The sequence below is a fragment of the Aquarana catesbeiana genome, linkage group LG03, assembly GCF_042186555.1.
Source record: "Aquarana catesbeiana isolate 2022-GZ linkage group LG03, ASM4218655v1, whole genome shotgun sequence".
Taxonomy (NCBI): domain Eukaryota; kingdom Metazoa; phylum Chordata; class Amphibia; order Anura; family Ranidae; genus Aquarana; species Aquarana catesbeiana.
In genome coordinates this window covers 129,107,012-129,122,969 of record NC_133326.1, presented here as the reverse complement: position 1 = coordinate 129,122,969, position 15,958 = coordinate 129,107,012, and the positions used below count along the sequence as shown (strand labels likewise).

Here is a 15,958-nt window from a genome sequence, read left to right as displayed (position 1 = left end):
CTACGAAAATAATTTTACTGTTAGGCATACCTCCCAACTTTTTGAAATGGGAATGAGGGACACCTATCAGCAAAAGTATGCAGGCATAGGACACACCCCTTGCCACATCCCCTTAAAGGAGAATTGTACAAAAAAACAAACCCACAAGTGCTTTTTTTTACCACTACTATTCCTTTATATTAGCTTTTGGAATTTACAAATGCAGCAATTTAGAAATTAGATGAAAGGTTTAGCGCTGGAAAACACTTTTTGATAGATAAAAAGTGCATTTTATATACAGCTATATAGATCACACCAAAATGAGGGACAAATGAGGAGCAATGAGGGACAGAGGGGCATTGCTCCAAATCAGGGACAGTTGGGAGCTATACTGTTAGGGGTCCCCACAACTTGGGAAATTATCAGGGGGTCATGGCACTAGAAAGGTTGAGAACCACTGCTATAGACTAATTTAAGGACTTTAACGGTACCAGGTGATTAAAAAAATATCAAAAATGTATTATATAAGGTTTAAAATCATTGAAACATTTCATAAGGACATAACATAACATATAATTCTATATACAGAGTTGTATTTATACTCCACAATGTAGAAATTGATCATCAATGATCATCAATGTTGGGATCGGCGAAGTAGCCTGCTGGGGGGGACTGGAGCTCCATTTTAGACCCCTTTCATACTGAGGCAGCTTTCAGGAGTTTTAGCGCTAGAAATAGCCTCTAAATAACACCTGAAAACTGCCTCCCATTCATTTAAGTGTGACTTTTCACACTGTGGCGGTGCGCTTGCGAGACGTTAGGAAAAGTCCTGCAACCAGCATCTTTGGGGCGGTTTGTATACATCGCTCCCAAAACGCCCTGCCCATTGAAATGAATAGGTCGCGCTTCCAAAGCGCCTGAAAAAACTTCGGAAGTGCCGCAACACAGGCGTTTTTAACCCCTTCTTTGGGGTTAAAAGTACACCGCTAGCGTCCGAAAAGCGGCGCAAAAGCACTGCTTAAACAGTGGTGAAGCTTCGCTAAAATGAGCGGTGCTTACCGCTAACAGCTGCCACTTTCAGTGTGAATGCAACTTTAAGCTCAACAACTAGGCTTGCCCATATACAGTATCTCACAAAAGTGAGTACACACCTCACATTTTTGTAAATATTTTATTATATCTTTTCATGTGACAACACTGAAGAAATTACACTTTGCTACAATGTAAAGTGGTGAGTGTATAAGTTGTATAACAGTGTAAATTTGCTGTCCCCTCAAAATAACTCAACACACAGCCATTAATGTCTAAACCGCTGGCAACAAAAGTGAGTACATCCCTAAGTGAAAATTTCCAAATTGGGCCCAATAAGCCATTTCCCCTCCCCGGTGTCATGTGACTCGTTAATGTTACAAGGTCTCAGGTGTGAATGGGGAGCAGGTGTGTTAAATTTGGTGTTATCGCTCTCACTCTTTCATACTGGTCACTGGAAGTTCAACATGGCACCTCATGGCAAAAAACTCTCTGAGGATCTGAAAAACAGAATTGTTGCTTTACATAAAGATGGCCTAGGCTATAAGAAGATTGCCAAGACCCTGAAACTGAGCTGCAGCACGGTAGCCAAGACCATACAGCGGTTTAACAGGACAGGTTCCACACAGAACAGGCCTCGTCATGGTCGACCAGGTGCTACTTTACATTGTAGCAAAGTGTCATATCTTCAGTGTTGTCACATGAAAAGATATAATAAAATATTTACAAAAATGTGACAGGTGTACTCACTTTTGTGATATAATCTAACTGTAATAAAGAGAATTCCTCAGACTAAAGCCTGGTATACACCACTAGTTTTACACTACTGGGTTGAATGAAAAAAAAACTGACAGCTCAGATCGGAACCGCTGAGCTAACAATCCTATGTTAGTACAGCGATCTCCCCTGGTGAGCTATTGTGTTTTGACCCCCTGCCAGAACACTTAGGTCAGTGCTCGGAGCCATTGACTGAAAGTGCCGATCGGGAGACGGTCGGCAGACCTTTTTTGGTCATGAGCCGGCTTCTGTTAGACCGGCTGCCATACATGTGTATTAGGCTTAAAGTGGTTGTAAACCCTTTTGTGTGACATTTACCTATAGGTAAGCCTAGAATAAGGCTTACCTATAGGTAGTGGAAATATTTCCTAAACGTGCGCCGTTTAGGGGATATTTCACTTGTAGTGTGCCAATGTCGTTATCGGCGCAGGCGCTGTGAAGAAACGAACCACCGTGCCCTTTCTTCCCCCAGCGTGTGCCATGACATCACGCGGCTCTGGCCAGTCACAGAGCCGGAGTCCACGGCCCCGGAAGGAAGAGGGGCGAAGATGGGCGCTGCCTGCACAGGGGACAGCGCGGGCTATGTTTGCAGGTAAGTGTCATATAATAGGCTAGTATGCATTATGCGATGCATATTAGCCCAATATGCTTTTAATTTGCAGGCCTTGTGGGGAACAAAAGAGGAAGTAAAACCCATCGGGGTTTACTTCCTCTTTAATCAAGTTAAAAACCGAAATACAATGTGAACAAAGATCAGTTTAGATACCCTAGCAGCGAGCCGTGCACACCTAGATATACGGCGGTAGGGCAGCTTGGCTGTGCCAGATAACGTACCTAGTACGTGATCTGACACTTTCTGATAGGGGGCGCATATGAGCGCCGCCGGCGACCCGGCCGTTCTGTGATTAAACACAGCAGATGTCAATGGATTACCGCTGGTACCCAGCAATCGTCATGAATTTACACAGGACAGGGCTCTGCCTATTTAAACAAGGCAGCGGGGAAGTAATAGATTTTTGCAAAGCATGGGATTATATCCAATACTTCCCCTAGTGAAAGCACCACACAAAGTACATATAAACACTGGCTAGGCACACATTTAACCCTTTGATTTCCCTAGATGTTTAACCCCTTCCCATCCAGTGTCATTAGTATAGCGACAGGGCATATTTTTAGCACGGATCACTGTATCAGCGTCACTGGTTCCCAAAAAGTGTCAGTGTCAGTTAGTGTCCGACTGTCTTCCACAATATCGCAGTCATGCTAAAAGTCTCTGACTGCCACCCTTACAAGTCAAATAAATAAATACAAATTCCAGTATGTATCCCATAGTTTGTACACGCTATGACTTTTGCGCAAACCAATCAATATACGCTTACTGGGGTTTTTTTACCAAAAATATGTAGCAGAATACATATTGGACTAAATTTATTAAGAAATTAGATTTTTTACATTTTTTTATTGGATATGTTTTATAGCAGAAATGTAAAAATATTGGGTTTTTTTTTCAAAATTGTCTGTCTTTTTTTATAGCGTAAAAAAAAAAAAAAAATGCAGAGGTTTGATCACCTCTGCATTGTTTATTTTTTGCGCTATAAACAAAAAAAGACAGACAATTTAAAAAAAAAAGACCAAAACAATATTTTTACATTTCTGCTATAAAACATATATACTAGGGCTGGGAAAATGAAAGATTAATTCCTCGATTAATCGTTAATTTTTTTGATCGATCAAAGTTCTTTTGATCAGTACTCACCTCTCCGCCGGCTTCCGGGTCTTCAGGGAGTTCCATTGGAGATCCGGTGACGTCACGGACATCGACGTCACCGGACTCCTCCCCCCTTCCCCAAGTGTCCGGTGACGTTGATGTCCGTGAAATCATAAATTGAGGAAGACAGATCCTAATGATTTGATTGATCTCTCTGGTCAAAGTATTCAGATAAACATCTATGTAAATCCTGGACCTGGCTATGAAAATCAACATATCTGAGGGCTTTCCTCAGTTTGACAATGAACGGACATTGATTGGTTATCCAGCAATCAAGAAACATTTATGATGAGGGCACTTTTTTCCAAAGAGCTGACACTTTGCTGTCTCAGCGAGTGATGGATGTCTCTGGCTCTCCATCAGTCCCCCTGATGCACAACGGTGCTATTTAAATAGACTGTAGGGTGACACCGTAGCTCCGCCCCGCCCCGCTAAGGAAGTTCTGATTGAATGTAACGTGTACAGGGGAGGAGCTACGCATGACATCAGCTAAAAGTAGTTGGATCTGTATGTGCGTTATAATTAATCAAAATTAGTCAACTAATCGATTAAAAAAAAAAATCGATTACTCAAACATGAAAATTTTAATCAGTAACAGCCCTAATATATACCCACCAAAAGAAAGCTCTAATTATGGGGAAAAAAGACATATACCCACCAAAAGAAAGCTCTAATTGTGGGAAAAAAGACATAAATTTTATTTGGGTACAGCGTCACACGACCGCGCAATTGTCAGTTAAAGTAACGCAGTGCCGTTTAACAACAAATGGCCTGGTCATGAAGGGGATAAATCTTCCGAAGGTCAAGTGGTTATATAGATAAAAAGCAGAATGGATCCTTTCTGAGATGTGTTTTACAAAATGGAGGGTGTTTGGTAGACAGAAGATCTGTCTACAATTCACAGTGCTGGTGTTGGGAGGTGTGTGTATGTAGATTCACCTGCACATATGCAAAGGTTAAGTTCAATTATAACTCCTGAGATTTGCTGTGCAGACTGGAGGGTGTATGACAGACAGCAAATCTGTATTTATAATAAAGCTTACCTGTAGGTACAGAAAATATCTCCTAAATGTGCACCGTTTAGGAAATATTTACTTTAGCAGCGCCAGTGTCGTCCATAGAGAGAGCCGCGCACACATGTTCCCAGCTCGGCCAGTCAACTGGTGGCTGACCATGAACCTTTAAGGAAGATGGGGTGAAGATGCTAGCCATGTCAGTGAGACTTAGTATCGACAATCTAGATCACAGGTGGCAAATACAAGGCCCGCGGGCCAAATCCGGTCCGCCAGGCTTTGTCATGTGGCTCGCGCAGCATCCACCGGCGGCCGCCGCCCGTTTTTCCCACTGCCTGTCTCCCAGACAAGATTAAACATCCTTCTCCTCAGTCCTGCAAGTGGCTTTGTGTGAGCGCATGCTCGGCCGGCCGTCTCCTAGGAAACGAATAAACATTTTCTGCTCTCCTCCTTAGTCAAGTGAGTGGCGCCAGCTTTGTGTGAGCGCATGTACGTAATGCAATCATGCACCCTGTACGTAACGCACTCCTGCACCCTGTACGTAACGCACTCCTGCACCCTGTACGTAACGCACTCCTGCACCCTGTACGTAATGCAATCCTGCACCCTGTACATAAGCAATCCTGCACCCTGTACGTAATCCTGCACCCTGTATGTAACGCACGCCTGCACGCTGTACGTAACGCACTCCTACACCCTGTATGTAAAGCACTCCTGCACCCTGTACGTAACGCACTCCTGCACCCTGTACGTAACGCACTCCTGCACCCTGTACGTAATGCAATCCTGCACCCTGTATGTAATGCAATTCTGCACTCTGTACGTAATGCACTCTTGAACCCGTCACTCTGTACATAGCGCATTTCTGAATTCTTCACTCTGTACATAGCGTACTCTTGATTTCTGATGGTGTTTGGTCAGAGCAATCTTCAATACCATCACTTGTGGATTATACCAGCGTTGTGTGACCCTCCTTTTTGGAGTTGCATCATCTGCTACAGGAATGTGAGTGGTCTTGGTGCTGGTCTGCACCTGCCCTACACAGCACTGCAATATTAAAGAGTAGATACATAGCGCTACAGATACAACCAGCCCTTTCAGACCATCCATACTGCTGATGTGCCCCCCGATGAATTTGAGTTTGACACCCCTGATCTAGATAATCCAATTGCTAGATTATAAAATGGGCAATACTTCGTATAGAGCCTAAACAAAGAGCTTCATGACTGGATCATCAATTATCCTTTTAATAAACACTTAATTGAAAAGACTGCTAGATTGCACTGGGTTTAATTCCGGTGCCACTGAACTGCATAGTCATATTAAAGGCCTGTGTCAACAGGCTTTTGTTTACTTTACTGCAAACAGATATTGCAATCCCATACAAGGCTATGGGAATGCAAGACCCACTTGAAGCAAGTTTAAATGTACCAGTCAATTAATTCTGAATGATTTGACAAGCATCTCATACTGATGACATAAAACACAAGTCCAAAGCCCATCAACACAGGCCCTTAGGCCTGGTACACACGATCAGTTTATCAGACGAATAATCGTCCATTTTTTGTTGCATGCTAGTCTCATACCGAAAGCAAAGAGGTTTCTCAATTTACGAAAATTCTCATATGACAGAATACAAATTCAGAAGTGGTGTAATGTGTGGAATTGTTTTGTAATGTATTCTTTTGCTTCTGAGCATGCGTAGTCTTGCTCTTATGATTTTTTTTGGACAAAAATTGTACTAATTAAACGAAAATCGAACATTGTGTTCACTCACATGTAGCACCCCCTAGCATGGCTAGAATGCCAGAGTCAGGGTTTTGTTGAGTGTAGGTAAATTGGTGCAGGCTTGGCTGGCAGTCAAGCCTGTGTGTTTTTTCCTGGGTTGAGCAGAGATTCAGGAAGGGCTGGGTGACTCACAGGCAGCATCACGGAGACCTCCCCCCTACTTCTCAAACTTACTAGAAACTTCCAGAAGAATTGGAGGGGAGGTAAGGTGGAGCTACCTGGAGTATTCATAAGGGCCCTGACCAATCGCCAACAGGTGGGTTGGCAGGGGGCAGGCACCCTCAAATACTCAGAGTCAGCACAGCAGGGTCAGTGTGGGGATTGTGTGGGAGATGGAGATGGAGTGTTAGCTGTCGGAGGCCTTTGAGAATAGCTCCCTAGTCGGGGGGGGGGGGGATGTCCTGACCAGGAGGCATGGGAGCAAGGTTGAGGACAGCAGGAGAACACTGCCGAGCAAATTTCCAGTAAGGATGACAGCTGGGAGGGCCGATGAGTGTACAGTCAGAGGACTGAAAGGCATGCCTCAGAAGACTAGGTGAAATCAGTCTGGAATGGATGCAGAATCAGTCTGGGAGGACTGTGGAGTCTTAGCTAGGAGGGCTAGAGAAAGGGGCAGCTGCAGCCAGGCGGGCTGGCAGTGCCTGGAGAGGTGGTACTGGGATCAGTAGCCACAGGAGTAGGACAGCGGAGAACTGGGATCTCTTTTGCTACACAACCAAAGGGGCCCGTAGTCCCTGCCTTTAAAGGGCATTTGCTACTAGTCTAACTGAGCCTTGTGTTAGACTATCTAAACAGTGCCAGCTGGTCCTGGGTGTTGTGGTTCCATGAGCAAGAGTTGTGCTTGAGGAGAAAGGGAAGATCTGCAATAAAGTTTGTGCAGGAGGAAGAGGTGTGTATATAGTATATACTGGATGTATATAGTTGTCCCTGAAGACATATACACTGATCAAGTGGGCATCCCATATTCCCCATCCAAGTTTAAATCCCCTAATAAAACAAAAAAAACCAAAGCTGCTTTGACTGTTTCCTGACTCCGTGTGCTGTGGAAAATGCGGTGTGCCTGGCGGATCCCATTCACCAGCAGCTCCTGCGGGGGTAGTGCTACATACGATAAAAATTTTATAGCATGCACCTTCAGGTTTTGTCGTCTGAAAAGTCGTAAATCGACTGTCGAAAGCACTATACTAACGATCAGATTGTTCGTCGTGCAAAATTTTACTTCTGATTTTGTTATCGTGTGTACAAGCCTTTGGACACACTGCACAATTGCGGTAACAGGAAAGTGAAAATAGGGCGTGGAAAATTTAGGCTTCAGTCACACGGGCATTGATAATTGTTCTGCATGCAGGCTGTTTTTGGTATTGTGCCTGCATCCACCCTGGGCTGCACACAGGCAGCCTATTGGTATAGATGGAGGTAGACGCACTGGCTGTGCTGACACAGCCTGCGTACATAATGGGTAACAACGGCCAAATAGTGTTATCTTATGTATCCATTTAGGCTATTAGCATTTTTTAAACTTCAACATCTAGGAGCAGAAAAAAATATTAGGTTTTTGTAGAGTTTCTTGGAGCATTTTTTCAGCAGAAATGTTGCTAAACGCTACTAATAGCGTTTTTGAGCTTTTTTTCTTCCCCTTTTACTTCAAAAATGCTAATAAAATGCTAATGCTCCTAAACGGTTCTAAAACGCTGCTAAGACGCTACTACAAAAAGCTATTACCAGTGTTTTTTATCCAGCGTTTTTTCTTGCATATTTTAGCTTAAAAAGTGTGCATGGAGCCTTAAAGTGCAATGTCTATCTTTTTGCATATTTGTTTCTAGGAATGTAATCTGTGGCAGATCTTTGACATCTCAGCTGCAAATTCACATTAGAGTATTGAGTGGTGCAGGTTTGGCACTCCTTAGATCAAAGTCCAGCTTTTATATTTTAAACCAACTTCAATTTGACTTTACATACCTACTTATAGGGTTCATGCACACTGCAGCTCAATAAAAAGTTTTACAGGCATTTGAGCTTGTATTTCTCTGCCTAAAAGCTTAAAGAAGCTTGTGATTTTTCTGTGCTCTTTCGCACGTTTTTATTGTGCGTTTTTGAGTAGAATAGTTTTTTCACAAAACCTCCCCTCAGCTAATTTTTCCTTTCCTGATAGACTCCATGGCAGCCAACGTGTGGGTTAATCCTGCCCCCCCATACCTCATAGGACCCTTCTCCCATAAATCTTTGTTCCGGGCCCGTGTTCCCTTTTTGTCGTCCTCCTAGGACCAAGATGAAGTCTTACCTTTTATGAAGTTTTCAGTAATCCAAGCCTGGCAGTGTGCACGGCTATACTGTGGTGGTTAACGATGATCCTCTCTGAAGTCCAGCAATCCTAGCTATTAGCAGGTGGACATGGGCGATATTATACGATGCCATGAAGCGTTTTATAACCTGGTCTTTGGCAGGCAAGCGGCAATATGGCCAAACGTCCAAGCTATTAGCAGGAGGTTGTGTTGCGTTTGTTAAAATATGATTTTTTTATATTATTTAGACAACATTACATCAGACAATCAGACAATATTACAATAGTGAGTTGGTCAGATTACTGTCAGGTTTTGGCTTGAGTAGCAAACAAATGCTGCCGCATACAATGGGTACGTAGATACCATTGTTGTATACAGTTTGAATAGGCTATTGTCTCTATAGTTACAGTAAACAAGTAAGAGATTTACTTGTTTGAGATTCTTTCAGCTCTCAAACTGAAAGAATGACTGTTAGTCGGTTGTTATGGGAACAAGTTTGTAACCATTAACTTTTGGCAACAAACTTGTACAAATAAAAAGAATGAGTAGAGACTGGGAAAGGACACACATCATCATGATTTAAGATCAGAAGCCACTCAAGATACAAGAAAGTGCCTGGTCTCAGAAGAATCATTGCCAATGGAGATCATGAACATACAGTAACCAGAAGATAAGTAACTTTTAAATGTATTTTTATTGTTATAGACCATAGGCTGTTCATTTGCTAGGCGTTTTGCTTGTTATAGATATCTGTCAGTCTTGTATTGTATTCCTAATATTGTAATAGTTTTGTATGTACAGCATCTTTGTATAGTAAAAGCACTTTACACACTGCAGAAGTCTCAGCTTCCTTGCTTATACTACAAAGTAACCTTGCTAGATAGACGCAAGCAAAACATTGCTTCAATTGAATTATAGCACAGATCGCGGCATGGGCCCCCAAATGTTTTGCTTGCATCTATCTAGTTTTGATTCCTAAGTTGGGTTCAAACTGTAAGGATCGGTTCTTTAGGACCTCTTAGCCTAGGCTCGGACACTGGGTGTGTGGATTTCAACCCCTTCACCGGTGAGGTAAACAAGACACATACACAGATAGTACGTGAATCATGAATACAACTTTAATGCGGGCGGAGATTGAATATATGGAGTAGCTGTCACGTATTCCACTCGTAGGTGGACCAATCAAGTAGCTGTCACGTATTTCCACTCGTAGGTGGACCAATCAAAATACAAGTTAAAGTTATACATCATAGCATCATAACATAACTTTTCTGACTTCTCTTTGTGTGTTACAACATAGCTGTCTTTAGCATACTTCCTTGGTTCTCATCCTGTGTAGACTAAGCTTGTGCGTCACTTAAAGTAGAAGCGTATAACCACATTCTAATATTTCAAATGTCAAGCGTCTGTGGCTGAAACAAATGTATGGGAAAAAAGGAACTTAACTTAAACTAACATCTAAATTTATATTATTAGCTTCTGACTTATCTTAAACTAAAAAGCAGAACTTAATGTCTAGCTAGAATATCACAAGAATTATAAGTTCATTTAAAGAAGTACAGGCTTTTATATATCTACTTGTAAATCAAAAAGGCAATTGTCAATCATTGTCAATCAAAAGCATGTTATCCTTATAAAGCAATTATAGATCAAAGACAATTTACCCTTATAAACCTCCCTTTGATCATGTCGTCTATCTAGACGTCATTGATCAAGTCACATGGCATTGTCATACCACCATCTCTCTTTTGGGGGAAGCAATGAAAGGAGCAGGTTAGGGTCCGGGGTTGGCTCCTTTGATATCTTCAGTTTCCCTGTTTTACCCAGGATACAGAATACCAGCTTAACCACTAGGTATATGGCAAAAAATAGAGCTATTACCAAGAGTAACACTATGCCTACCTTTTTAAAGAACCCTGTAATGTTAGACCAAACTCCTCCGAACCAACCTCCTACACCTGAAAAAGGATTCCAGTCATCTGCGAATGTCCTGGCCTGTTCTAATAGCATACTTCTTTGGGTGGCATGGTTCTGTATTATATCATGATAATCAGGTACAGTCAAATGTTCAATTGGGGTAGTAAAGTTATGGATGTAAGTACAACACATATCCTTATCATCCATAAGGTTACATAGACCCGTAATAGCAGCTAACATTTGTTCCTGATGTATAATGATAAGCTCTTGTTGCATTCTCAGTTTAAGAGTCTCCTCATTTAATAAGTTGATATCTCTGGATGAGGAGTTTATTAAACCGAGTATGATGTCAGCGTATTTATCTATATTCTCCAATGCAGACCACATTCCTATTCCTCCTATGGAGGCTAATAATTTCTCCCACCAGGCAGTGACCGCTCTCTTAGGGCGCGAGAATGAAAGTGTCCCATGGGCTGGAACCATGTGGACAGTTTGAGAATCCCCTGATATTCCCATGTATGGAATCATTCGGGCCAGGGTGCACCAACCTCCTGTCTCAGGGTCAATGGGGATAGGGATGGAGGTGTGACAGGTGAGACCACAACACACCATCCAACCTCTAGGCAGGTGTGGGGCAGGAGAAACTTCGTTCTGGACACTGCGTCCAGAACGGAGTCCTACCAGACATAGCCAGTCTCCCAAGCTTGGAGTTGAGTCAGGTGTGAAGAAGCGGTCTCCCATATGATAGGTTTTCAGCCAAGACTAAGCTTGTGCGTCACTTAAAGCAGAAGCGTATAACCACATTCTAATATTTCAAATGTCAAGCGTCTGTGGCTGAAACAAATGTATGGGAAAAAAGGAACTTAACTTAAACTAACATCTAAATTTATATTATTAGCTTCTGACTTATCTTAAACTAAAAAGCAGAACTTAATGTCTAGCTAGAATATCACAAGAATTATAAGTTCATTTAAAGAAGTACAGGCTTTTATATATCTACTTGTAAATCAAAAAGGCAATTGTCAATCATTGTCAATCAAAAGCATGTTATCCTTATAAAGCAATTATAGATCAAAGACAATTTACCCTTATACAAACCCCAAAGATTCATCTGTGTTTCACGACAATCAGGAGATTGCTCTTCCAACGTTTAGATCTAATGGAGATTCCAGTGTTCATCCCCTAGATGTCGGGAAAGCTCTGAGTCAGTCCGGCCACCTGTTTCCTTTATTCTTCCCATGAAGAAGAACAATGCGTGCCTCTTCCAGATCTATCACAGCATGAATTGTTCAGGCCATTCAGTGGGCCTACAAAACCAAGAGCTTGACGCCTTCAGATGCAGTGACCGCTCACTCAACTAGAAGCGTGTCTACATCATGGGCGGCTTCACGTCACGTGGCTCCAGTAGTTATTTGCAAAGCGGCCTCATGGTCTTCAATTAACACGTTCATGGCACAGTACTGTGTAGAGCCAGCCTCGTTATCTTCTGTTAAATTTGGTTTACGTATCTTGTCTGTTGATGGTGCCAATTAAACCTTTTTTCTTTTGTCCAGCACTCCGCCCACCCGGGTGTGTATGGCTAGTTATTTTCCACATGTTGGCTGCCATGGAGTCTGTCAGGAAAATAGAAAATTTCTATCAAATACTTACCGTAATTTTCCTTTCCTGATGGACTCCATGGCAGCAGGAGTTCCTTCCCAGTGGCTGGAGTAGGCTAAATTATTATTATTTTTTTGTGCGGTTTTGCGCTTTATGTTTTTTCGCTCTTAAAGCGGTTGTATACCCCGCTTTCACATTTTCACCTACAGGTAAGCCTATAATAAGGCTTACCTGTAGGTAAAATTAATATCTCCTAAACCTGTAAGGTTTAGGAGATATTCACCTTGCATGCAGCCGCTGACGTCAGCAGGGCATGCGCTCTGAAGGTCCGGCAGATGCTGCCGGAAAATCAGAGCTCCTTACCAGAAAGAGGACTCCCACATGCGCAGGAGTGACGTCATCGTGCCTTCAGCCACTCACAGCACCAGAGCCGCGAACCCGGAGGAAACACCGAGGCAGTATGTCAGCTCCCTCAGCGGTGACCAGGAGGCGATGCCGGCACTTCTTACCATTTTTTTTTTTTTTTTTTGTGGGCATACAACCGCTTTAGGCATCTTTTCTGCTTGAAAGCTCCCCTCAAAAACAAAAGTGGGGTTTTTCTGCCTGTAAACTCCTGAAAAAGCCATAGTGTGCATGGACACATTGGCTAACATGGAAGGGAGTTTCCAGGCAGAAAGAAACAAGAGCGCAAAAAAGCTCAAAAGCCTGTAGGAGCAGCTTCTTTGAGATGCAGTGTGCATGAGCCCATAAAGTGAATGAACTCTGTAAAGTTCAATGAGCTCTTTAGATAATCTAAATCCACCTGACATGGCAGCAGAAATGTACGTAGAAATGTACACTTTGTTTCTTCCTAGCTTGCTTGATTTTTTTTTAACTCTTAGTTCCCTTACACACAGTTTTAGATGCCACTGACTGTGACTGTGTCTCGAAAGCCTCCAGTTACAGTGCCTTGAGAAAGTATTCATACCCCTTGAAATTTTTCACATTTTGTTATGGTACAACCAAAAAAAAGTAAATGTATTTTGTTGGGATTTTATGTGATAGACCAACACAAAGTGGCACATAATTGTGAAGTGGAAGAAAAATGATAAATTGTTAATATTTTTTTTACAAACAAATTTGTGGAAAGTGTGGCGTGCATTTGTATTCAGCCTCTTTGAGTCAATACTTTGTAGAACCACCTTTCACTGCAATTACAGCTGCAAGTCTATTTGGGTATGTCTCTGCCAGCTTTGCAGTCCTCAAGGCGCCCCAACAGGTCATGTTTTCAGGATTTCCTTCAGATGAAACAGCTGTGGTAATTACTAAGGCAGTGAAACTGTTTAAATAATAAATTAATAAAATAATGGAAAGCCCAAAAACCTGACCTATTGGGGCGCCTTGAGGACTGCAGTTGAGAAACACTGATCTAGGCGGAGCCTAGCGGAGCAGACATGCATTGTTAGAGCTCCACACCGCTGAGGAGAGAAGAGAAGGACAAAGCGGAGCCTGCAGGCTCAAAAGGTATCCATTTGAACCTTTTTGCCCCAGGGAACAAACTGTGAAAGTTTGGGCAGGAAATATGGTACTGGGAGGAAACCGTGGCAGAAATAAAAATCACCTCACAAAGAGCTCACAGGCACTCACTGCAACTAAAGCAGCTCCAGTCACCTCACAAGATACAGCATCAGGGCGCTCTCACAGACAGAAAATGTCACAGCAAGACTCTCCATTTGAGTCAGATACAGAACAAATCCTCTCACAAACTTCTCCACAAGCCTCCTCAGTATCCCCAGTAATATTATTACAATTTGAAAAGATGCTTCATAAGGTTTTAAAACAAACCTCAGACCAAATAACAAACAGCCTAACCAAAGAAATAAGAGAGCTGGGAAACCGCACCGCAGCCTTAGAAATAAAAATGGATGAAATTGAAATTACAACCCAAGAAAATATAACAGAATTGGAACAATTAAAAAAAGAGAATTTAATACTTCAAACTAAGCTCGAAGATTACGAAAATAGAGCCAGACGTTCAAACTTGCGCATAAGGGGAATACCTGAAACTGTGACAGACCTGCAATCTACTATTACTGCTCTATTACAAGAACTAAAGCCAGATATCCCTATTGAACGTTTAGAACTGGACAGAGTACACAGAGCCCTCATAGCCAAAAAGAAAGATGGACCCCCACGTGATATAATCACAAAATTTCATTATTACAGAACGAAAGAACAAATACTAATTGCTGCAAGAGAAAAAAAGGAACTTAATTTTCAAGGACACAATTATCAAATTTTTGCTGACCTATCCCAACTTACTATTACTAAAAGACGATCCATGAAACCCCAACTAATGGAACTGCAACGCCACAACATTATGTATCAATGGGGCTTCCCCTTTTCAGTCAGATTTAACTACCAAGGTACAATTTACAGAAGCAGATCAGCAGATGAACTACAACAAACCCTTTTAAAATTAAATCTGACAGAACCCACAAGCAGCAACACTCCCACACGCAGAAGAATGGCATCATCTTCACCTTCAGGCAGCACCCAGAAAATTCCAGAACAAAATGGGAATCATCATTCTCACAAAAGAGGCCATTATGCCACATCATCCATGGACCAAGAAGATTCAATGGACTGACATCCTAATTCCTGATATCTCTTCATTTATTATACTAAGAGATGGTTCTCTATAAAAAACCTATATTTATAACTGAATGTAACTGCATTCTGATAGTCACACACTGTGTGGGATCATGTTACATTCCAGTTATATTTCTTATTACTTCTGATTCATATAGCCTTAGAATATATAAGTGAAATAAGGAAATTCTTGTTCAGTTATATATTATCAGGTAATAACAATAGATTTATTACTTTTTAGGACAAATATGTTCAATAATCCAGAAGTAATGGAAGCTTTTTTTTTTTTTTCTTTCTTTTCTTAAAACAAATATATTATTACCTAACTAGTTCCTAGAATTATGTTTTTGTTTATTCTAATCTGAAGCAATACAACCTCAATTTTATGAGTTAACATATCTAAACAGTTACATATGAATAAAATATGTAATTGTTTACTCTAAAAGGGTTAAAATCCCAAAATAATTCAAACTATCTTCATCAATACCAAAGTTATTAACAGTACCTTTCTAACTGAATTATTTAGCCTAGGGCAAGACTAACCATATACAACCACCCTGGAATAAATAATTTCAACAAAAACTATATTCTGCACTCCAACTAATGAAACATCATTTTGATGTCTTTTGACATAGCACTTCTCTCCTGTAAGCGGAAGATCCGTGTACCCCCATTAGCCCTCCTCATTCTCCCAACCATATTATGTGGGAGTGTGACGAAGGCACTTATTCCCCTGAGAGAGATATTTATTCTCTTTCACGGGTAAATTGTGATTACTTGCAAAAAATAATTTATACAATGTATCATCTAATCTCATATGTTTTTTGTTTACTCTTTACTCCAGAATTCACTGGTTTCTTTTCTATCGATTCATCTCTTCAGTCCACACAGGTTGATCTGCGCAGTCAGCTCTGCATAACAAAAAGTAAGTCAAAACTATTTGATCTATTGCCATGGCACCACTGAATATACTTTCCCTGAATGTTCAGGGAATAAATGTCCCTCAAAAAAGGACCAAAGCCTTCCCTACTTTCCATAACAAGAAGGCTCACATAGTATGCCTCCAAGAAACACACTTCACCAAAGATTCTACTCCAAAATATATTTCTCCTTTTTATCAACAAATTTACACGGCTTTTGCCTGTACCAAGCAAAGGGGAACTCTAATTGCATTT

General features: G+C 41.5%; 1 protein-coding gene across 1 annotated transcript in view; it reads right to left on the bottom strand.

Moving 5' to 3' along the window:
* The window catches only part of LOC141131672 (very-long-chain 3-oxoacyl-CoA reductase-like), an 87,799-nt gene extending 76,036 nt beyond the window's left edge, over positions 1-11,763 (bottom strand). The window contains exon 1 of the mRNA XM_073619217.1: positions 11,640-11,763. Coding sequence (XP_073475318.1) covers positions 11,640-11,664 — 25 coding nt within the window. The 5' untranslated portion in view covers positions 11,665-11,763. The remainder of the gene's footprint in view (positions 1-11,639) is intronic.
* Positions 11,764-15,958: the final 4,195 nt, after the last annotated feature.